Raw genomic sequence first — 24,948 nt, forward strand, 5'->3', positions numbered from 1 at the left:
AACGACATAGATCAAGTATGGATGTGAAGCATGAAAATTACATATAATTGTGATCTGAACATGCCTATTTTCAACTGGTCTTGTCTTATTCTTTACTGAGATCATAATAAATGAGTAAAGAATAAAATTGAAACCCGAGCCTTATATTGAAGTAATAAAATGAAACTTTATTTTATCTCAGAACATCCGAATACAAACTCCCACTAAACCATCATATCATTAAATGATATAACACCCATTCGAGCGGTATGCTCGTGAAAGACCTGGGGTGGTAAACCTTTGGTAAGTGAATCCACAATCATAGAGTTTGTGTCAATATGTTCAATAGATATCTGGCTATTTTGTACTCTTTCTTTAACAAGGAACTTAATGTCTATATGTTTTGACTTTGATGAGCTCTTGTTGTTAGAATATAGTACTATTGAATTATTGTCACAAAACAACTTTAATGTTCTTTCAATGTTAAAAAAAATCTGCAGCGCAGTGACAAAATTACGTAACCATATTACATGATTGGATGCCTCATAACAGGCTACGAACTCTGCCACTATAGTGGAAGATGCAATGAGTGTCTGCTTAACACTCTTTCAAGAGATAACTCCTCCGGACAACAATTAAATATAACATGATGTTGATCTGCGATTGTCTTGGCATCCAACAAAGTCAGAATCAGAATACCCAATGATCTCTAACTTATTCGACTTCCTGTATATAAGCATATAATCTTTTGTTCTTTGTAAGTACCGCATAACCTGTTTTGATGTTTTCCAATAATCTATTCATGGGTTACTCATATATCTGCCTAACATCCCAACAATGTATGCTACATCCGGACATGTACATACTTGAGCAAACATAAGACTCCATACAACAAATGAATAGAGAATCTTTTCTATATCCTTAACTTCAACTGGTGTTTAGGGCACTGAGCGAGACTAGACTAGTCTCCCTTAGCAACAGGAGTGCCACTTGGTTTACAATCTTTCATGCCAAATATGTCAAGAATCCTTTCAATATAACTCTTTTATGATAATCCAAGAATACATTGAAAATGATCTCGATGTATCCAAATTTTTAATACAAAAGAGGTGTCACCAAGATTTTTCATTTCAAATTTTTTTGTCAAAATTTCTTGGTTTCATGCAATAAGTCTATATCATCACTAGTAAGTAGTATGTTAGCGACATATAAAACCAGAAAAATAAATTTACCCCCACTGAATTTATGGTATATACATCCATCAACTACATTCATCTCAAAACCAAATGAAAGGACAACTTGTTAAAATTTATGATACCATTGACGGGAAGCCTGCTTAAGTCTATAGATAGATTTCTTTAATTTGCAAACCATCTTCTTTGCATCACCTGAGACAAAATATTTTGATTGAACCATATATATTGTCTCATCCATGTCACTATTAAGGAATGTTATCTTTACACTGATCTGATGCAACTCTAAATCAAAATGAGTCACAAGTGCCATCATTATTTTAAAAGAGTCTTTCGTAGAAACTAGAGAGAAAGTCTATGTATAGTCAATGCCTACCCTTTGAGTAAATTCTCTTGCAACAAGATGTGCATTATATCTTTCTACATCATCCTTTGAATTCCTCTTGGTTTTAAATATCTATTTGCAACCAATGTGTTTCACATCTTCAGGTATCTTTCATGGATTTAAATTCTTCATGCATGGCATCTATATATTTTTGAGAATTAATACTCTATATAGCTTGCTGGAAGTTGATTAAATCATCTTTCTTTAAGCCAATATCACCCTCATGTTCTTAGAGAAAAATAATATAATCATCTGAAATTGCCTTTCTCCTCTTTTTAGTGGATTTTCTTAATGACACTTATTCTTGAGTTACTTGAGGTATTTCTTAAGGTATTTCTTAAAGTTGTTGAGTTTGTACTTCAGGAGTAAAAACTTGATTTTGGATATAGAGATCTTAAATATTACCTTGTTATGGATTTGTTTGAACAATGTTAGATATTAAAATCTGATCATTGTCAACAACTATAGGAAGAGAAACAAATTCTTCTTCAAAAGCAATGTCTTTTACCTTATCACCTCTCTCAAACTCAACATCTTCAAAGAAACAAATATTTTTTACCTCAAAAAGAACTTATTCATAGGGTCATAAAATTTATAACTTCTAGATCTTTCAAAATATCCAACAAAATAGCATTTAATCATTCTTGAGTCCAGTTTCTTTTCATGTAGCCTATATGGCCTTGCCTCAGCTGGATATCCCCAAATATGAAAATGGTTCATACTAGGCTTTTTGCCTATCCATATTTCATATGAGGTTTTGGCTACTACTTTAGTTGGTACTCTATTCAGTATATAAATTGCAGTCTTTAGTTTCTCTCCTTAAAGAGATTCTGGTAAAGTAGAATGACAGATCATACTCCTTACCATATCCTTTAAGGTCATGTTTTGTCTCTCAACAACACCATTCATGCTAGAAGTGTCTGGCATGGTGTACTGAGGGGATGCTGCCACATTCCTCTAAGAATTTATCAAATAGCCCTGGACGTTGTTCACCTGATCCATCATATCTACCATAGTATTCACCACCACAATCAGATTTGACGACTTTAATCATTTTGCCAAGTTGAGTTTCAACTTCAATCTTAAATAATTTGAACATATTCAGTGACTGAGATTTTTCATAAATCAAATATAGGTACCCATAACGTGAATCTATGAACGTAATAAAATATTGTTGACCATTCCAAAAAGCTGTTGGAAATGGCCTACAAATATTCATATAAATAAGTTCTAAGACGTTTGTTCTTCTGTCAGCACCTATTTTATTTATCTTTGTTTGTTTTCCTTTTATACACTAAACACAAACCTGAAAGTCAATGAAATCAAGGGAATCAAGAATTTCACTTGTCACAAGCCTTTCAATTCTTTGTTTAGAAATGTGACCTAAGCGCATGTGCCATAATAAAACAGAATTCTCATTGGCTCATTTTTGTTTTTTACCATGTGAACTTGAATGCAAGGTTTCATGATACGAGACAATAGTATTAAGTAAATATAAGTTATTAACTACAAATAAATAACCAGTTCCAATAAGATTTAATTTAAGAAACAACTTAAACTTATTATTTCTAAATAAACAAGAATAACCAAATTTGTCTAATATGGAAATAGAAACCAAATTTCATCTAAATGATGGTACAATATATGTTTCTTTCAAATCTAAATAGCAATCAATCTTTAATAATAACCTAAAAGTCCCTATTGTCTCAACTTAAACTGATTTTCCATTGCCCATATAGATGAATTTTTTAGCATCAATTAGTGTTTGGCAACTTAGGCAACCCTGCATAGACACACTTATGTGAGTGGTAGCACCAGAATCCATCCACCAAGTGTGTTTGGGTAAAAAAGTTAAAGTAACCTTAGAACAAACCAAAGTAAGGAGGGTACCTTTTTTTTTTCACGCCAAGCATGATATTTGTTACAATCCTTCTTCATGTGATCCTTGCTCTTGTAAAAGAAACAAGTGAACTTTGGATCTTGATGTTTTTTCTACGATGTAGGGTCCACTGCAACTTCCTTATCTTTTTTTCTTTTCTTAAATTTGTCTTTAGAGGTAACTGTCAAGTGAGCACTTTCTATCTTTTCTTGTTTCATCATTTCTTCTTCTTGCACATAATGTGAAATGAGCTTATTTAGAGTTCATTTTTCCTTTTGGTAGTTATAACTGACCTTAAATTGACTGTATTGTGTAAGAAGAAATATCAGAACTAAATGCACAAGTAAGTCCTCAAACAACTCTAACTTTAGTGCCTTTAGTTTTGAAGCAAGATGAGACATTTTCATAATGTACTCTCTTATGTTATATTTACCTTTATACCTCATTAAAACAAGACTCGAAAAGAGAGTACTTGTCTCAGCCTTTTCATTTTTAACAAAACATTTTTCAATTTTCTCAAAGAACTTCTTGGAATTAACTTCTTCAGACATAGCGCCCCTGAAGGTTTTTAGAATTGCATGTTTTATAATCATAAGACTCATGAGATTGGATTGATCCCACTTCTCATAGTTTCTTTTATCCTTAGTGGAACTTCTATTTGCGAGAGTAGTGAGCTGATCCTCTCGAATTGCAAGGTCCAAATCCATACACCCAAGAACAATCATAACATTCTCTTTTCAAGTTTTTGAAGTTTGAGCCATTCAAAATAGAGATTCAATTGATATTTGCAGATATTATAGAAGCAGAAGAATTGACTGAGTTAATAACAAAACAAACCACAACATACTCACAATTAATATACATATTCACATGCATTAACATTAATAAACATATTTAAACTGTAGTGAAACCCATCACAACATTGACATCGACAAAAATGCCAACTTGTAAGTAGTACTCTTATCATAGTAATCAAATATGGACAATTAATCTTGTCAAACAACAAATCCATCTTTAGACCGACTCATTGTTCACATGAAAAACTTGATAATCATCCCATATTTATTATTAAAAGTATATTTGAGTTCAGACAAATAGTAATCTTTCCTTGGGCCGACCACTATTCATATGAACATCAAATATACGAATATCTTAATATTTCAAACAAGTCAATCTTTACAAGAGAGGTTACTTTAGTAACATGTTGTTTAAATCAACTTATTTTAGAATATAAGACCTTTATTCTGAAAAGAATACCATAATTCAAATTTAATATGTGATTACATGCATATGAACAAAAGAAAACAAAGTCATAATCCAAATAAGGTCAAAAATATATTCGAAATTAACCTCTAAAGGGGACCCAAAATGAATACTTAATGTCCTGGACAAAAAAATAAAAAAAAAGTTGTCCTTTTTTTTATTTCCATAGCCATGCATCGAGGTCTAGCCCATCAGATCGGGTCGGACCAGACCCAACCTGCAGGTCACGTTAAACCTGACTCGACACATGCCAGATTTGATCTGCGGGTCAGGTCAGACCTGACTTAGTGCGAGTCAGACCACACCCGGCCCGAGTTGGTCCCGCAAACCAGATGGGGACCGAACCAGGCCGACTGTCGAACCCTGGTCACTCGACGGTGGCTGGGGCGAACCAAAAACCCTAGTCGTCGATCGTCGAGTGTCGATACCTGATCACCCGGCGGTGGCTGGGGCAAACCAAAAGCCCTAACCATCGTCGTTGGGCGCCAATCGACGTTCGGCGAGGGAGACCAATTGATCCTGTCTGCACCCCCTAGTCGTCTAAAAATAATGAAAGGGTCGATCAACCCTTCTTCTATCCAAAACCCAAAAGGAAAGGGGTCGATCGACCCTTTCTTTATCCAAAACTTTAGTTAGAAGGCCGGATCAATCCTCCCTTTGTCCGGGCCCAGCCGAATGGCGCAAGGAGGGTCGTTTGGCTGCCTGTGCCCTGACGTCAAACGGGAATAGAAGAGGAGGGATCCAGCCCCTCACCGAAATCGATGAGAGATCGAGAAGGATCGTCCGGTCCTCCCCTCTTTCTCGATATTCATGTCGGCACCCGATGGTGACTACGCCAAAAGCCCAAACGACATTCAGCAAACAGACTGACGTCGTTCGGTGGCCTACACCAGCGAAAGAGCGTGCCACCCTAGAACTGGTCACCGATCTCAGCAAAACCCCATCTTACACTGTCGGTTGCGGCAAAAATAATTTTTTTTATTAATGGCCCCTAATGCCGACAGTCAAAGGAGAAAATCGAATCTGATAGGATTCTGAACACCCAATAAAGAAGCAATAACAAAATCAAATATTTCAAGGATTTAATAAGAACAAGAGGCTTTGATACCAATTGTTGGATTCTTGATTAGGAAAATCATATTTCTTATCCCTAAATTTGTTCATGCTAAATCATTAAAAAGATAAGAAATAAACAAATAAAACATAATGCTGAAGCGATTGTTGCACTGGTAGATCTTGATGAGTTAGATCTTTCAAAACCTTTATAGGTGGCCTTTCTTTTTTCTCTAAACCTAATGAGAGGAACAATTTTTTTTTTCTTGACGGGAAGGCAAAGGAGAACAGCCACTAGATGTGGTTTTGAAGACCATAACCTAATTGTAACCATCCTATAGCCTTCTTTCTAATTCAGGCCATTAAAAATTTCGAAAATTGACATATGAGGGTACATACGGTAGCTATACATTATTATAACCATACTTTATAAGATGTCATATGACCCAACCGTATAAGATCACTTTATATGGGCCTTCACCTTAGACAATTTATAATGTGTGATCAATTACATATGTAGGCTTACATGAAATATCTAACAATGATTATTTAAAAAAATCATAGTTCATAATTATTTTTAAATACAATTTTACAACCATAGTTAAAAGTTTATATCTAATACCTCTTTATTTTGTAGTAGAGATTGAACTTTTCGAAAGGAGTGACCAACCAACTTGAGAGTCTAGTCCTCCCATGAACTAAAAAGAGAACTATAACTGAAAAAGATGTCCTAGACGTTTGAAGGAAAGAGAGAGAGGAAGATTGCTAGAGAGAGAAGGGTTTCTTATGTCCAAAATTTAATGTATCACAAGATGATCCTATGTTTTTATTTATAGCATTTGTCCTGGGTTGGAGTTTAATTTCAATAAAAAATAAAAGTTAACCCAATTAATCCAAACACCATCTAGTTGCCAAAAAAGATGTCTTAACTGACAACTAAACTAGAAGAGGAATTCTAGACTCCCTTCCTAATAGGAGTCTCACTAAGCCTAGTTGCCAAAAAGTAAAAATAACAATTAAGAAAAGAAAAACATGCCTCGGTTCGACTCTAATTTCTACTCTTTTGGGGGGGAAAGAAGGAGATGTTTTTTGAGAAATGGGAAAACTTCCCCCCTCTTTTCTTCTTTCAAGTTGGTGCCCCTTTTATAGGCCCCACTAGCTTGATTTTTTTAAATTTGTTGTAGACATGTGTTCATTAACTTTTCTTTTAAGAGAAGAGTTACGTTACCTTGAGCATTACTTGGAGTTGAAAAGACCCTTTGACTTGATGATGTGACATCTAGATTATAAAGTAATGATTTTGATGTTAATACTAGATCTAAGACTATAACAGTTCTACCACACTCTGATACACCTTGCCTCTAAGGTCCAAAGTTTGAGAACGTCCTTTTCAGGTTGAATCCTCATTCTCACATTGTGAAATCTTTTTCACAGTGATCCCACATCATATTTTCATAGCATCTTGGTCTTTAGAATGGTAGTAGGCTAGGACATATGGTCTTTCTCATGAGACATATCCACAACGGTTGGAGGCTCACCATGAAACGATTTGAGGTGAGATTTATGAAAGACATGAATTATTACCTCTTCGAATGGTAGGCTAACTTTCATACCCACTCTTCAACCCGGTATAGTCTATAGTATTTTGGCAGGAGTTTATAATATTTTTGGCCCAAGAAAGTCTTTTGTCTCCTAGGTCTCCACTTTACCCGATCTCCTACCTTGAATGCTCACTCAAAACGACCCTTGTCGTAGATTTGCTTCATGCGTTGTTGGGCCTTTACGATATTCTACCTCAATGTAACGAGAATCTTATCCTATGATTTCAAGTCATGATCTATTTCGAGAGATGCAGAACTCTCGTACTCTTATGTTGCCACTGAAAGAAAGAAAACTTGTGCAATGCCTCAAATGGAATCATCTCTATGAAAGAGTGATAATTAGTGTTGTAGGCATACTTCACCCATGACAGAAAGTGATACTACTTGTTTGGGCGGTCTCCTACAAAACAACGAAGATAAGTCTCTACAGCCTTGTTCACGATCTTTGTCTGCCTATATATCCGTTTGAGGTGGTGGGTGGTGTTGTAGTTCAGTTTCGTTCCACTTAGCTCAAAGTATGTGCACCAAAATTGATTCAAGAATATCGAATCTTGATCGCTCACTATGCTCTTGGCCATCCCTTAAAGTTTCTTGGCCATTGATCGCTCACAGTCACCTTTGACGTGGTGCACGTTCAGATTTGCCGAAGGTGTCGATAGCATGATGTTCTTTTTGTTGCACGGGACAAATGCTATTTGTATTGAGTCCAACCATCTTCGCTTTCTGTAGCGTTCATTCCTCCTCATGGAAGTATTCAAAGGAGAATGATACTAATGACAGGAAGGAAACGCTTTTCAGCTTAATCATCTTGCTAGCTTCTTGATATAGCAAAATGTTTCCTTATATAATTGTATTTATTGGTTTTAGTCTCTTTTACATGGTTGAAAGCCTAAATGTGCGTTTAATTACATCGGATCCTGGGATCACAGATCCTATGATTTCTAACTGGATTTAAAATCCAGTGGTTGATAAGGTTTTTGATGAGCTATGCCACAAGGGCTGGCTGAAAGGACACGAGATATGTGATTTTATGTAAATTTTCATGTAGTATGAGAGAGATGAATTATATGAGATTGATGTATCTTTGGTCTGACCCTCCATCTTGAGTCAGAAATTCATGAATCTAGGTTACTTTTGAATGCAAGAATCAAGGATCTGAGATTCCATGTTTTCAAAAATTGTGAATCAGTCATTTCAGTGCTAGCGGGTTTGGGGAGAAGGTGCTGACCTCTTCGATTGTTCCAAGTTTGTCTCCCACCGAGTGTGCGGGTACCTTAAGTGGACTCTGTAAAGACTCTAGTGTCGGTGACCCCACCGGGGGTTTGCCTCGCAGGGGGCGGACTCATTAAGTAACCCGATTCTCGGCGCGAGTTCCTCATCATAAAAATACAAGTATAATTGATTGATTAATCTCAACGAAGTCACTAACTCGAGCAACTCTTTAGATTTTGACATCTCAAATAGAATGGCGAATCATTCTTACCATTGGGATCCATGGTACAATTTGTGACCAACACTTCAAGATAGATAGTTTTTATAGGCTGATTGTGTGGCAGGTGCATCCTCAAAATGCTACTCCAAATAAATAGGAACAGTCTTAGACTAATGATGAGAAATTCATTTAGATCCAGCTAATAGGCAATTAGTTTGTGTTTAACTGGTTATTTAAGTGATAGCATTCAAGCAATTCATCTTATACGAGTTCGGGATGATGAAAAATAGATTTATAATGTACTTTTAGGATTGAATTTAGCAAACCAAAAATGACGTCATGTATAATTAGACTTATAGATCTAAAGAAATTTACTGATACTTTAAAATTAGAAAAACTGTACCCAAAAACACGAGTGATGACAGTAAAAAAATATGATGAATCTGCAAGTCCTACATAAATAACATATCAAGAAGTCAAGTATTGAATTTGAAGAGTGGAGGACAAACTGCATTGTATTGGGTTTGCTTAACCAATACATGGAGTGGCCAGATCAAGGTCACTTTTTCTTATTTATTTATTTTTTATAATTAAGAGATAACCTAAATGCAATCATAATAATTTTAGTTGAATGGAGCTGCCATAGCAAGCAAAACTCCATTTAAAACACGTCTTTTTCAGTAAAACTTTCAAAACAAAACAAAAATAAATATATTTTCAAAAAAACTGCAAAAAACTTGGTTCTTTGGAGAAATGTTTGGAAAATTATTTTTCAAAGAACTCAAATGGATTTAGTATTTTTGAGTCTCAGGTATGAATCACATTGAGTCTTGAATTTGAATCTTACCGCTCTTATATCCCAACTTGATTTTCAATGAAAAATCTCATAGTATTATTGAGTCTCAGGTATGAATCACATTGAGTCTTGAATTATAGTTCCTATATCCTAACTTGATTTTCAAATTAACATTGTCATACAACTTGTATTTCTTTTTGGATAATTTCCAAATTGGCATTATGCACCTATGTTTTAAGAACTTTAAGAAAAATGCATCTAAACTTTGTTATGGTTAATAAAAAAAAAGGCAGTTTTTGACTTGTTAAAAGCATACTCCTAATTGGATCTCTTTCATTTCTTTCAGGACATTGTTCGTCTGGCATTAAATTTATTGCAAAATCTCAAATATAACCTTTAAAAAATTAGCAGCCACTTTTCCCCGCATCTCTTCCTTAAATTTCTCTCTTTTTTATAAGTTGAACCAGTTTTCTGTAGCATGATGATCGAAATATCAAGGTATTTTAAGGATAAACAAAAAATAATAAAGTAAAAGATTGAGAGAGGTAGATATCAAATAAAAATCTACCAAATTCATGATCCTCGCAAACCTAGGTTGGCATGTAACACCAAGAATATATTCTACTTGTTGGAAGATGAAAATGGTAATCTCTTTGTACTAACCCAAGGTAGATAAGTAGTGACAGCAGTTAATGTTAAAGAAGTTTGTTTTTGGACTACATAAGCAAAACTTTTGAGATTTTTTGAAATTTCTCCAACATTAGGTTCCTCTTTGAATTATGCCAAAATGTCAAGAACATTTTGAACATTCCCCCTTTTCCGCCAAGCTTCCTTGGAATTAGACCTAGAAATACTCATAGGATTGTCTTAGCCTACCATGAACTTGTCATCAGTTTCCATTAGAAAAACAAAAAAAATCTAGGCCTCTAACAGCACTAAAAACACAACCCTCAACAATACTTCCTGAAACAGCTTCCATTGCTCCATACTTTAGTAAGAGAAGGGAGATTTCAGCCTGAGCAAACACAAAGGAATGACAATTGAACTTGTCCCGAGCAGAGCAAAGGACAAAAAATGTACTACCATAGAAATTTGAAGGTGGATCCCCAATTACATCAACCAATGTAAATGGTTCGGATTCAGGTCGGATGTGGTCAATACCGGATCCGACTAATCAGATGTTGGCTAAACAAATTCATAGTCAAGCTGATACCATATCCAGTTTTTTATGCATAATCGGAATCAGATATCCATCAAATCCAGAAATCTGTTAGCTCCAGTAACAAAATATCCAAATAATATCTGCTTCTGATTATAATCAAATATGGTTTTAGCTTACCAAATTTGACTAGGGAGAATCTGTTTGAGTCAGATATTGGATAAAACCCAAACTGTTGACATCCCTAATTACATCTTACTTTGCAATTACCAGCTCCAATTCCTTAGAATGCAAAAGGTGGAACTCTGTGAAGACAAAAAAAAAACATTGTTAGCAAAATTTCTTTTCTTTTTCAACCCCGGTTACTCCAACTTCCACAAGCACAAATTCCACTTTTTATAGGTCCAATTCCGTGTGGAAAGTATTGACAGAACAATGTCATGACACCAGAAGAAGAGATTTTTCTTTTTCTTTTTCTAGCGGCAGGATCACAAGAGATTTGATGGCCATGGTGTAGGCGAAAGGAGATTAACAAGGACTCACGTAATACGTCCAGAAAAGCAAAAATAACACTCAATATTCCCCATCATTCAAGGAGCAACTGTTTTCAAAATTGAGGGATATACAAAAAAAAGAAAGTGAATTTCCTCCAACTGCCTAATGACTTTTCTTTCCAGACTTCTTCTTGAAGGCCTTTTTTGGCTTCAACTTGGAAGAGGGTGAGGAGTTGGCCTCACGCTGCCGGTGTCGCTTCTGTTCTTCCTTCACATTAACCATGGAAACAGCCTGAATGATAACCAACAAAATGGAAGTGAATTCATTTGTTTCTGATGATTGGTAAATAGAAAGGAGTACTATAGTAATCTAGTTAAGCAAATAGCACAAGTCAGAGAGAGAGTGTGTTTCTACACTGTTAGGCACAAATTCTCTTTTTTTTTTCTCCCCGGTGAAGATCGACACCAGCAGAAACTTGCTAGTGCTTAAATGATGAGCTAGCACTCATGTTTCCCCATATCTTCTGTCCAACCCCCAAAAAATAAAAGACGGATAGAATTCTACAGTTGTGCACCCATCCACCGCAGAAAGGCAACATCATGCATTCTAGAAACACTAATTTGGAACCCAATTATGAAGGGATAAATTCATCATCACTGCGAAAAGTGCGACATCACAGTTTCAAAAAACTTGGGTGTGGGGTGTGGATATATATATATAACTGGGCTTGGTTAGGGTTAACTGAGTCCAGTTTTGGATAGAAATGGGCTCTGGTGCAGTTGACTGCAACTGACACTGCGGAAGCCGTGTTCAAGTGTCACACCTATGCAGACGCGACATGGGTGTGTTGGCATTTTAGAAGAATCCATGTACCTATAGATCACCACATCCATTCCCCACGAAAATGTAGAGACCTGGCCTACTTATTGCAGGCATTTCTTTTGTAATTACAGGCAACACGTAGGTTCAGTGTCTGCAGTAGTTTTTGATACCTCAGGCTAGCTTGGCAATGGTTGCCAATGGAGACATTGGTAATTAGAGATCTGTGAGGAGTTCCACCGAACAGTCAAACAGACTTTGATCTATCAAATCCTGATGAGCCACTTCCAAGCAACCCCTGCTTTGCTACATTGCTCTCTGAGGGACACTACAGAACATGAGCTGACCCTAAACTGATTGAGCAGAGAACTCACACACTACTCACTCCATGATATTTGTGCCGTATGTGATCCCATGGTCAGGTGTACCTGCGACACCATCCCCTACATGATAGCTTAGCTACTGAAATGATTGCGTGCAACGTATACAAGTCTAAGAGATTGCATGACCCACTGCTTTTGGTAGTAGAACCTCTTCCAATAAAGGCTAAATAAGGCCTTGACTAAGTCAATTCCATTAAAAAACAAGCTCTAAAATTCAGATTATTTTCTATAATATTCCTAAATTCAAATTCTAAAAGGGACAATGGTGCATGATGGAATACGTTACCTTGTCCACATTGAGTATCTCATGGGAGCTCTTCTCAAGGAGCCTTTTTAAAATCTTTTCACTCTGTTGCTTTTCCTTTGCACCAATGCCTGAACCTTCAACAACGGGTAGAAACTGCATAGAAAGTAAAATAAACCACACTGGGTGAGTGATTCAAATAAAATGGGCATGCAAATGCAAGAAGTAGCAGTTACTGATGACTGTACCTTTCGATGCTTTCCAGAGTGTTTGGGAGGTTTCTCCCCAGGGAGCTTCTTGTCAAACTTGCCACCACTTGCTGTTGCAGTTCCAGCTAAACCAGCACTGTCCTCCAACTCGCTCTTCGTGAACTTCTTGGGTGGTTCCTTAGTGCCAGTTATGGGCAATGCCCTTGCAGCGAGTTGCACAGTGCTGACAAGAGGAAGGCCAAACAATTTCCATCATCATTAGAAGTTTAGAAACTATACATGGAGAGAGAGAGAGAGAGAGGATTTCAAATTTCTTGATTGAGTACATCTTTCACATACAATCACTCAGGGTGTATCAACTTAAATAGAATTTATAGGAAGTGTAGAAACTAGAAAGTAATACTCTACATAAGGATCCTAAAATTAGGATGGATTTGCATATTCCAACAACCCAGAAAAGGACATGCCAAGTACAATAAATTTTCTGTTTTTCCTTCATTGTTAAACATGCGTTGATAAATTCTAGAAAAAAATTAGCAGATGCTCTCGTCCATTCAGGAGATTACCTTGGCAATGCACCAAGTTTTGCAGCCTGTTTTAGATTCTGCAGCCGATTCTTTTCCTGCCTCTCAACCCGTTTTTTCTTCTCAGCTTTTCTCTTGCTAAAGGGGTCAACTCCTGGCTCTGCAAGAGCGGCCAAAGAAACATTTTAGAAACCCAAACTCATGCAGGATGAAACATAAAGACAATAAGGACAAACATTTGTGCAGTTGAACATATGCCAAAATCCTGTGCCATATTAAGAACTCAAAATTGAAGGTTCTGTTTTTCTTTTTCTCGTGTGCTGCATGTCATTTTCCAATCAAAGAATATCTTTTCTGAAGAATCACATAAATGATTTTAAAAGGAATCACTGCAAATAACTTCCCCTTCATGTTATTATCTCATTCAACTGACCTAACTTTATTGCAACACAAATCTAATTTTATGGTGTCCTATGCTATAAAAGATAAAACAAAATGTACAAAATTTTTTAGATATTAATATATTAATTCTGAAAGCCATTGCCGCCTTTATAAATTGAGAAATTCAATGAAGAAAAACACATTGAGGTATCTCAAGTACTTCACAGGACAACTCAACCAGAAATGCTGCCTCTAGGTTGGGAAACCATCTATAATGTGGCCTTTGGTGCCAAAACAAATCAATGAGCAAGACAGTGGCTGCTGTACCTTTGAATAGCAGGATCAATAACTCTATAGAAGTTGATTGCAAGACACTTGCAGGTCAGCCTATCATGTATTGCTACATATTTTAATAGAAAGATAAGGTGCAGGTCGCTCTAGTTAGTTCTGGAGGAAAGGGGCCATACCAAACAAAGTATCCAAGCAATGGTGAAAGAGGACCAACCAGTTGGAGCAGTGTTCATCTAGAGCAAAATGCACTGCTCAGACAATCTACCTTGAAACGACATTGACTGAATCCCATAAAAACTAACCATTCCAATGCCAAAATGGAGTTTCATTGGCAGACATGCAAACCACAGTGAATGAATCCTTAACTGCATTGCAAGACTGTCCTTGCAACATGTTAGTCACTCAAATCCTTCTCTAATTGTTGACCAGATGTAAAATCAAAACTGAATAACTAATGAAAGGTCCGACACTTAAAAACTTGTTTTCTTCCTTCAATAAGTAAAAGGATGGCAGGATTGAAGTTTTGCCAAAGCTAAAAAGCACAAACGCAATTCTGATACACCTTAAGTCACATTGAGGAAAATCTATCTCGGTTCAACTTATGGGTGTTAAAATATATATATATATATATAGTTTGCCCGATAGGGGCATTTTCATCTTTTCACATACTTCTTTCTAGAAACAATTATTTTTCTAATTTAGGTTTTTGTATTTATTTCAAATGTACTTTTTTTTTCTTTATTTTCATTTTCTTTATAGCATTGGGGCCCCACTCATGGAGTCGTTGGGAGCTCCCAATGGTCTCCCCTCTCCTCATTTGTTGTGTATAAATAGGATATGTTCCCCTTTGTTCTAATGTAGCTTTCCAAGCCTTCTTTAATAAGATTTGCATTCTTTACTTGTTGGCATTGCCTTTTAAGGCTTTTTGTATTGTTTCATTGTGAACTTCTTTCTTGTATGCTCATTGTGCTTTTGTATTTGTCGATTATTGGACTTAGTTGATGCCTCCGCATTACATGATACATGGTATCAGAGCAAGGTCGTGCTCTTTGTATCTTGAAAGGTGACCATTGAAAGATTGTATTTTGGGAATCAAAGCTCTTGCCGCAATTTAAGTGGAGGATATCTTTCATATTCTTTTGTCCTTCTTCTCTAAGTCACAATGGAGAATGAGCATAAGATTGATCTCTCCTTCAAGTTGAATGGTACCAACTACACGTGGGCATCCGCCATGAAGAATAACCTCAAAGGCAAAAAGCTTTGGGGATACGTGATGGACTTTATTCCAGAACCATAACTCAAACTCACGACAAGAAAAGGCTCTAAAAGGAAATGCTCGCGTAAAAGCTATTGAGGATCATCAATCCAAGATAGAAGATTGGGAAAGTAAACATGCCAAAATCCTCACATAATTTATGAACAATGTTGAACTCAAAATATATGTGCCAACGTAGCCAAATTTTGCAAGGCAAACGAAGTATGGTTTTTTCACGAAAGGTATGTATAAACAAAAGATTCTTGCAAGACATTTTTTTCTTGGAGAAAAAATATATACCATTAAGAGGACATGAGTGTCTGTGATTACTTTAGCACTCTTAGTCCCTTATGGGATGAACTATCTCTTCTTAAACCCAAGTGAGTTGCTAATGACGATGTTGGATTAAGAAGAGAGCAAATGGAAAAAAATATTTTTTTCAATTTTTATATGGGCTTAGGCCCGAATATGAACAAGTTAGATCTTTCCTCCTTTATAGATCTAAGTCTCTTCCTCTATAGGATGTCGTTACCAAAATATGCCAAGAGAAAACTCACCTTAATATGATAAAAGGAAGAGATGAAGTGTTGGCCATATCCAAACCCAAGAATCATGTGAAAACTTACAAACCTCTACACTTAGGGAGGCAAAATAGCTATAATGGAGGCTAAAATAAGGTCATTTGCCATGCCATGAATTGGGTTATATACGGCCTAATTGTCCCAAGTTATATAAAAAAACTAAAGAACAAAGTTGCTTCCGTTGAAGAAACTATACCAAGGAAGGAAGAACCAATTAAAAGAAAAGATTCATTTTTGTTTGCTCAATTATCGGAGGCACTTAAAATGCTGCTCAAATCTCCATCCACATCGGGTGCCGCAATAGCCTCATCTTCCCCTCCAGGTATGTCCTTATTGGATCCTTGATTCGAGGACCTCTTTTCACATGACACTCTTGAGAATGGCTTATCAGACTTATGCACTAATTCAAAAACCTCCTATGTTTCAACTGCCGATGGAACATCTTTACAAATTAAAAGTGTTGGAACTTTAAATTCCTCTAAAAACTTTTTTTTGCCAAAAGTAAAGGTTGTTCCATAATTAAGTTTGAATATTCTTTCCGTTTTACAAATTTTCGATTATGGATGTGGAATCTCCTTCTCATCTAAGGGTTGCTCCGTGCAGGATCTCCGATCCGAGAAGCTGATTGGGCAAGGCCATAGGAAGGGAGATCTCTACTACATAAACTATCTAAATCTTCCTCTAAACTCTTTTTGTAATTATGTTCAAGATAAAGATATTGAAACTTGGCATAAACAACTTGGGCATCCAAGCTTTTCTAGAATGTATCTTATTCCCTTTGGAAAAAAAAAATTGTAATGAGAAAAAATTAGTTTGCAAAGATTGTATCTTTAGAAAAATAAAATTCACTCTGTTTTCAAATATAATCTTTGTCTCTAAGAGATCTTTTGAATTAGTGCATTTGGATGTTTGGGAACCTTTTTCCGTCATATCGAAAGGAGGATATCCATATTATGTTACCTTTATTGATGATTTCACTAGGTATGTATGGATATACTTTCTTAATTTCAAATTCGATGTTTTCTCCTTTAAAAAAATTTATATGATTGTCAAAAACCAATTTTCAAGCAACATCTTTATTCTTAGTTTTGATTCATGTGGTGAATACTTATTGAATGAGTTTCAAAATTATTTAGAATTAAATGGAATTTCTCACCAAAAATCACGTCCTAGAACTCCCCAACAAAATTGATTAGCTGAAAGAAAACATGACACTACTTATTTCTAAAGACATTCCAAAAAAAATTTGGGCCGAGACTGCTCTAACATCAACTTATTTGATAAATAGAATGGTCTCATCGGCCTTGCAAAACATATCCCCTTATAAAAAATTATTTAAAAGAACACCCGACTTCAATAGGTTGTGGATCTTTGGTTGTAAGTGTTTTATGCTTTTTCATAAAAGAGATAAATTGTTTCCAAAAGTCATTGAATGTGTATTCATGGGTTACAGAGAAAACAAAAAAAGATATAGATGTTTTGATCCCAAGAATAACAACCTATATGTTTCTAAAGATGTAACCTTTTTGGAAAATAAAAATGGTTTTGAAAAGACCAAAGAAAACAATGAAGTTAATTATACCTTTTTATTTGATCTTTTTCCACAAGAAGAGTTGAATTCTTGTGATGATTCTTTAGATGACATAGAGGATACAACAACAACAACAACTATGCCTTCAACCCAAAACAATTGGGGTCGGCGATAGAGGATAATCCCTTAAATATCAATGAAAATGATGATGAGAACATGGAAGAAGAACCACAAATAAATAATGATATTGTTGATAAACCTATGCAAACTTATACAAGGCATGAACAAAGAAATCCTCTAAATGCTTTAGAAAAATATTCTCAAAGTTCATCATTAGAGGAAACCTTCCTTAGGAGATCCAATCGTCTTCAACCCACCAAATAGATTTGCATCTTATGACACATTAACACCAAAATATAGGTCATGTCTAATTGCATTACATTTCTATCATGAACCATCTCATTATAATGAAGTAAAAAATCTTCTTCAATGGGCTGAAGCTATGAATATAGAACCTAATGCTCTTGAAAAAGCTAAAACATGGGAAATAACTTCATTACCCATGGGATGTAGATGGGTTTTTAAAGTAAAAACCAAGAGTCATGGGTCTCTAGAACATTACAAAGCTAGGCTATTGGCCAAAGGATACTCTCAAGAGTATGGTATTGACTATGAAAAAACATTTGCCCCGGTAGCTAGAATGACTAGTGTTACGACTCTCATAGCCGTTGCATCTATTAAAAAATGACTCATTTATCAACTAAATGTGAAAAATGTTTTTCTAAATGGTGAATTAAATGAAGAAATTTACATGGATTCTCTGCTAGGGTTTTGCATTGAAAAAGGTAAAATTCCTTAACTTAAAAAAGCTTTATATGGTCTAAAACAAGCTTCAAAAGCTTGGCATGATAAATTTAGTAATGTGATGACTCATCTGAGTTTTCATTCATGTTAAATTGACACTGATCTTTTTGTTAGAAGTACTGGTTCTATGGTTGTTATTCTTCTACTTTATGTAGATGATATGATTATCACTGGAAGTGACAAACAAAGAATCAGTAATATTAAAATTATTTAAAAAAAAATTTGATTTTTTTATTTAGGTTTCTTAAGATATTTCTTAGGAATTGAAGTTGCATACTCGCCCAGAGGGTACATCCTTTCTCAAATGAAATTTGTTGCTGATATTTATACTAAGTATGGTATTTCACATGATAAGAAGATAGAAACCCCAGAAGTAAATAATGCTAAATTAAAGTTGGAAGATGGAACTCTACTCAAAGATCCTACTCCTTACCGCCAACTTATTGGGTCACTAATATACTTATCTATCACTCAGTCAGACATAACACATGCAATTCATTCTGTTAGTCAGTTTCAACAAGTTCCTACCACTGTGCACATGAGTGTTGTCTTTAGAATTGTCAGATACATCAAGAATACTATAACCAAGGAGGTTTTTCTATCATCATCTCCTTTATTTGATTTATATGCATATACTAATGCTGATTGGGGTGGAAATCCCGATGATAAAGTCTCAACTATAGGTTTTTATGTGTTTTTAGGTGACTGATTTCATGAAGATTCAAAAAGCAGCATAAAGTATCTCTATCCTCAACTGAAGCCGAATATCGTGCAATGACTACTACAACCATTGAGCTTATGTGGCTTCGAAATCTTCTCAACGATATAGGCATAATCATCTCTACTTCTTCAAAGATGTGCTGCAATAATAAGAGTGCAATTTATATTGCAAGCAACCACACCTTCCACGAGCGTACTAAACATATTGAGATGGACTGTCATTATATACGTGATAAATATCTTAGAAAAAATATTACATTGTCATATGTCACATCAGAGTAAAAGTTGGTGGATTTATTCACAAAAGATCTTCTTGCTCTTCGCTTTATTTTTCTTCTTAGCAAACTTTCGGTTATTTCCCCATAAGTTTTAGAGAGTGTTAATATATATATATATATATATATATATATATATATAGTTTGCCTGATAGGGGCATTTTTGTCTTTTTATATAATTGTTTCTAGAAACAACTATTTTTATAATTTAGGTTTTTGTATTTATTTTAAATGTACATTTTTCTTTTTTTTCTTTTCATTTTCTTTAGAGCATTGAGGCCCCACTCATGGAGTCCTTGGGGCCCAACAGTCATAAATATGACCATTGGGAGCTCCCAACGACTTTGAGTCCCAATGGTCTCCCCTCTCCTCATTTGTTGTGTATAAATAGGAGATGTTCCCCTTTGTTCTGATGTAACTTTTCAAGCCTTCTTTAATAAGATTTGCATTATTTACTTGTTGGCATTGCCTTTTAAGGCTTTTTGTATTGTCCCATTGTAAACTTCTTGCTTATATGCTCATTGTGCTTTTGGATTTGTCCATTATTAGACTTAGTTGATACTTTTTCACCTTTGGCTTGTAATTCCGCATACCTCATTACAATGGGGTCATGAAGTACCAAGACCTGAAACAGAACTTAACCGTATGGATGAGTTTCTCACGATTCATTAAGCATGGAGTATGCTTCATTAAAAAGTGTAAACATAAAAGTATACTTTTAACAGACAAAAATGGATGGCACAGACTTGCATCAAAATGTAATGGCCATTGAAATGCATTTTAACATCCAAAATTGCTCAGCATGAAACATGATCAGTCTTAAACAATGATAATGTGTCTACATGCTCTGAACTGCTTGAAAATGCATAAGCAAGCGTCAATTCGTCCATGCATTACTTGTATGCACATCCTAACATCGTCATCACAAGCCTTATTACAATAATGAATGAAATAATAAATAAATAAATACAATATTGCTTGTTTACTAGGGAATAGGGCTGCGCACTGGGCCAGGCTGCTCATGGGCCACTCAGGGCCCAGCTTAAATTGGTGGGCCTGACAGGTTTTTTAACCTAGCCCAGCCTGTCAATGGGCTGTGCAACCTGGTTGAGAATGGACTTAGGCTTGGCCTCACCCAGTCCAAGTTGCAACTAGAGAGGACGCCCCCATGATAAACTTAACATTTCCAGAGACAATGCTGAATTTAATCCTAAGAGCACCAATGATTCTCCTAAAGCAAAATTTGACCCAAAAACTTTAACCTCAATCAGCAGATTTATAGACACTACCATTAATCACAAGAGAGTTTCTAAATAATGCCTTATAATTAACTTCAATAATGGAGACAAGAATTGCACTATCTTCAAAAAAGGAAAGGAATAACCTGTCTACCTGAGTACAAAGACACAAAAAACAAAATCAACCCCCCCCCAAACATATTAACATGATACTGAAAACACACTTCAAGATGTTGACAGGTTGATAATCCAGACTCTGTAACCTGGCATCATTGGGACTTCACTATTGCAAAAAAGGAATACTGAACATATGTCATCATGTATCCACAAATAAGTAAATAGAGAACAATGTTCTCAACTTCAATGAATCAGAAATTTGGATCCATCATATATATTGCTAAAAGGTCTACTTCTAACAAGTGTTGCCCCAGAGTCCCTGACCGCACAAAGGATATAGAGACACTAGGAAAATCCTTAAATCACAATTACAAGGAAAAGTACAAATTACTACCATCAGATTCCTTGGCCTCAATGATTGGTATATCTTTATCATCTCCTGCACGATCATATCCATATCGCCGCTTCCATTTACGAGTTTGAGCATCCAAAACAAGCTTGCTCTTTTTATGATTTTTTATTCCTGTAAAAAGAGTATGAAGCTGGTCAGCTTTGATGCCTCAGAATTTTGTTTAAAATAGTAAAGTCCAGACCACAAGAAATGCTCAATTTCAATATCTGGTAAGGGTGACACAAAATACCTAAGCAACAAACCTTTCTTTTGAGCAAAAAGTTCCCATTTTGTAGGAGGCTTTGGCCTTGGAATCTGAAATAACAGATATCATTTTTATCACCATTAAGATATCATAGCAAATCCAGCGACGAAATTAATTCAAGATGTCATTTGAAACAGATAAGCACATTTCTAAACTATTTCATATCAAGGAACTCACATGACTCCTTACTCAAGTGCAGAAACATACAATGTGATTTTTAAAAGAATGCAAAAGCACTTTGCTTTCAAGAATCAGTTAGATCACCCCTTGAAATACTTATAGCTCAGCTTGCTCAACTACCAATAATAGAAACAAAAATTTCTACGTGCTAAATTGGTGCTACAAATACAAAGGGTGTTACCAATAGGAGAAAATCAATAACAGAAGGATGGCAAGGTTGGTCATACAAAAACAAGCCATGATAGTGGAAAGAGAAATTGTGACAGGAATGTACAGGGAAATGATACTGAAAGTACCAGTAAGGATAGTTGAAAAAATGGTGTATGTAAGCTACCAACAGTATATTTTTTATCCACTACAGACTGAGACAAATCAATGTATTTATGGGAAAATTTTGTGCAACAATACAGAATTAGCAGTTAGCAGTTCCAGCACAATGAAGAAAACAGACACAAACAAACTAAAGGGTGCCACAGACAGAGGTGTATCTACCAATCCACTCACCACAAGAAAAAGCAAGTTCTCAAAAGTAATTTGGAAATTCTGTCGGCTTATTAATCAAAACCACTCTCAGCTTTATAAGCAAAGCAACTCAAGTCAGATTAATTAGAGGATCTACAAAATATTCCATTCACCTACTTATCATCAGCTATGAAGATGCTCAGCGGCCACATCTCCACACAAGTAAGAAATTTCATTTAAGAGTAGCTTCTTGGTGGGCAACTGGGCACAGCTTCGGTGGCTTGCTTCATCTTTGCCTTCACTTTCTTTAAGACTTTATTGGCTCAAGCTAAATGGTTGTTTTTACCGACTTAGTAAGAAACAAACACCCTTTGACAGGAAAAAAATTATACAAAACCTCAGAAGTCTACAAAAAAACTTATAGCCAAACCTAATGGTCTGCTCATGAACTGAAGGTTAGCTTTAACTTACTGTTCTAATCATTGTCCCATGCAATCCTCATATCACTCAATCATCATTGTTGGTATTGTACTTTTTCTCTTGACAATCCAACAACTTTGGAATCTCGTTACCACTAAGAAGATTTGATGGGCAAGATCCATCACAAATTGGGGAAGCCATGTGACATAGACCAAGCAATTGTGCTGGACAATCATGCAACATCCAAGTGATATAGACTATGAAGAACGAGCTTTAATGGCCTTTGCAAGGTGTTCATGGGGCAAGTTGAAGCATTAAAAATCAATCATATGCACAAGGAAAGCTATGATAGAGTGGGCAATAGCAAATGCAAACAATGTAAGCAATCGCTTAAGAAAGCAAACCATAACAGAGCACAAGTGTGAGATTTTGCTTAGGAATCCATGCCATGCACAAGTAAGAGAAAACCATAGAAGAAAGAGAAGGTTTAAGTCTAAGACAAGTACTAAACAGAGGAGGATTAGGGTCAGACAACCTGTATTGATGTGAATTACATAAATTACAGTGACAAAAGTATAATTTACATAAGTCCTTATCAAACTTGAAAGACAATATTACCCTATGATTCATCATAACATGCACTCAGCCATTTATTACTGATTCTCAACAGATCCCACAAACTCTACATAGGCAAGCACCATGGAAAAGTTTGTCTTTTGACTAACAATGCCGATGTGAAGGCAAAGACTTAGTAAAAAAAACAGCCACTTGATTTTCTCCTTGAATAAATATCGCATGAATTTTCTCGTCTTCAACCTTTTCCCTTACAAAATGCCGATCCGACCCTGTTTCATTTTTTTCATGCTGAATAGGATTGGTAGAGATTGCCACTGCACTTCAGCTGTCTCAAAATAACAATGATCTATCGACTATTTGATGCAATGCTGAAAGCAAATGTTGTACCACAAAACTTATACATGATATTAACTTCTGTGTTAAAGCGATCACCAGTTCTCTTTCTTTTCCTCAACCAAGATACCGAGTGTGGGCCCAACTAGACACCATAGCTTGTGAAAGACACCATGGTTTTGGATCTCCTTCCAAATTGGCATCAAATCACCATAGTTTGATTAACCATTATGTGAGATACGTGCAAGTACACTCCCTATTAATACAACCTTGGATTATTATAAACAAGTAAACCGAATGTATTCATATGACTATGAGGGATTAGCTCCCACCATTTCATTCTATATCGTTTGGTTAAGAAGACACGGAAATGATACTGGACCGTACTTTGATATTACCTCCCATGTTCAACTTCAATGGAGACTAAGCCAAATAGTTTCTATTCTACTAAGCACATCGACATTGTTGGTTTGTTTGGATCTACCTGCCTATCCAACGGGAAAATTGGGGAAACTACACTCGTCTGGATAATTCAATTTCCCAGCCTATCCCACTGTTTTGGAGATGTGGGTATTCCAAACACCCCTAAAGTAACTAAGACAAAGTTGAATAAAACATGCACATTCAAAAAATTCAACACAATTTCTCAACCAATAAACGAACCATTAAAATCTCAAAATCTTGTTGAAGTAGGGCATGAGTTCGTCAACAAGCACCACCATGGACGAGACACAAGCTTCATTCAGAGCCGAAACGAAAAACACCAACATGGGCAAAAAGGATAGAGAAGAAGAGAAAGCAGGAAAGAACAGCAATAGCGGCAATTCTTACATGCTTCTCTCTGGGCAACTTGGTGGTGGGAGGCGGCAGCTGAACCAGCGGCCCGTCCGGGTCGGCGGTCGACGGCAAAGCAAAGAGGGCGTCCGCTACCGCCTGAACGAGCTCCGTGCCCTTCCGGAGGCACTCTTCGATCGCCTCTTCACTACTCAATTGAATCCACAACACAAAAAACCACAAATAAGAAAGAGAGAGAGAGAGAGAGAGAGAGAGAGAGAGAGAGAGAGAGGTTACTGAGAGGGAGGGAGAGTGAAATGGTGGAGGGGGGCGAAGGCCATGAGGTTGCCGAGGTCGATCTGGTACTGCTGACCTTCCATCTCTCCTCCCCTTTTTTTTTTTTCGTTTTGCCTTCTGAAACACTCTCTGCCACAGTGAGTAGAAGAAGAAGCCTTTGTAGGGTTATGGGTTTAGAGAGAGAGAGAAGGGGGGCGCGCGGTGCCGCCGTCTTCAAAGGGAGGGGAGGAGGAGGAGGAGGCTTGTGGTATAGGGCTGAAAACGGGCTGGATCCAGATCAAGTTAGACGCTGTAAAGTTGGCCCGTGTAGAATAGCCCATCATGACGCGATGATTTGCGATTATTGTAACCGGCTAGGGTAGGCTCCTTGGTCCTATTTTCAGGCTGGTCTAGATTGAGCTTTTGAGTACACTAGCTGGGTCTAGGTTGGTTCAGAACGGGATCCACTCATCCCCATCTTCATACTCTAATGTCATACCCCTTGTCAGATCCTTTTGTTGCAAGTTGTTTTCATCAAACCTAACATGTTAGATGAATTCAGGATGGTTGATTTGGTAAGAACGACCTTGAATTGTGTTTTTCA

At 36.2% G+C, this 24,948-nt stretch overlaps 1 protein-coding gene across 1 annotated transcript; it reads right to left on the bottom strand.

The window, feature by feature from the left end:
• Window positions 1-11,067: 11,067 nt before the first annotated feature.
• LOC149815136 (ribosome biogenesis regulatory protein homolog) lies at window positions 11,068-24,586 on the bottom strand. The gene is made up of 8 exons (XM_089989116.1): window positions 24,366-24,586; window positions 24,126-24,276; window positions 21,322-21,373; window positions 21,062-21,190; window positions 13,457-13,574; window positions 12,930-13,113; window positions 12,724-12,837; window positions 11,068-11,526 (listed from the first exon to the last, which is right to left on the bottom strand). The coding sequence occupies exons 1-8, from the start codon at window positions 24,446-24,448 to the stop codon at window positions 11,398-11,400; spliced, it is 960 nt and encodes a 319-aa protein (XP_089845242.1). The 5' UTR covers window positions 24,449-24,586; the 3' UTR covers window positions 11,068-11,397.
• Window positions 24,587-24,948: the final 362 nt, after the last annotated feature.

Source organism: Nuphar pumila, chromosome 15 (genome assembly GCF_984573655.1).
Source record: "Nuphar pumila chromosome 15, dmNupPumi1.hap1.1, whole genome shotgun sequence".
In the NCBI taxonomy this organism is placed as follows: domain Eukaryota; kingdom Viridiplantae; phylum Streptophyta; class Magnoliopsida; order Nymphaeales; family Nymphaeaceae; genus Nuphar; species Nuphar pumila.

Excerpts from the sequence above, each read along its gene's own strand:
- LOC149815136 (XM_089989116.1), bottom strand. The coding sequence starts at position 24,448 with ATGGAAGGTCAGCAGTACCAGATCGACCTCGGCAACCTCATGGCCTTC. Across the intron at positions 24,277-24,365 it reads TTCACTCTCCCTCCCTCTCA|TGAAGAGGCGATCGAAGAGT; the intron begins GTAACCTCTCTC and ends TCAATTGAGTAG. Across the intron at positions 21,191-21,321 it reads ACTTTTTGCTCAAAAGAAAG|GAATAAAAAATCATAAAAAG; the intron begins GTTTGTTGCTTA and ends CTCTTTTTACAG.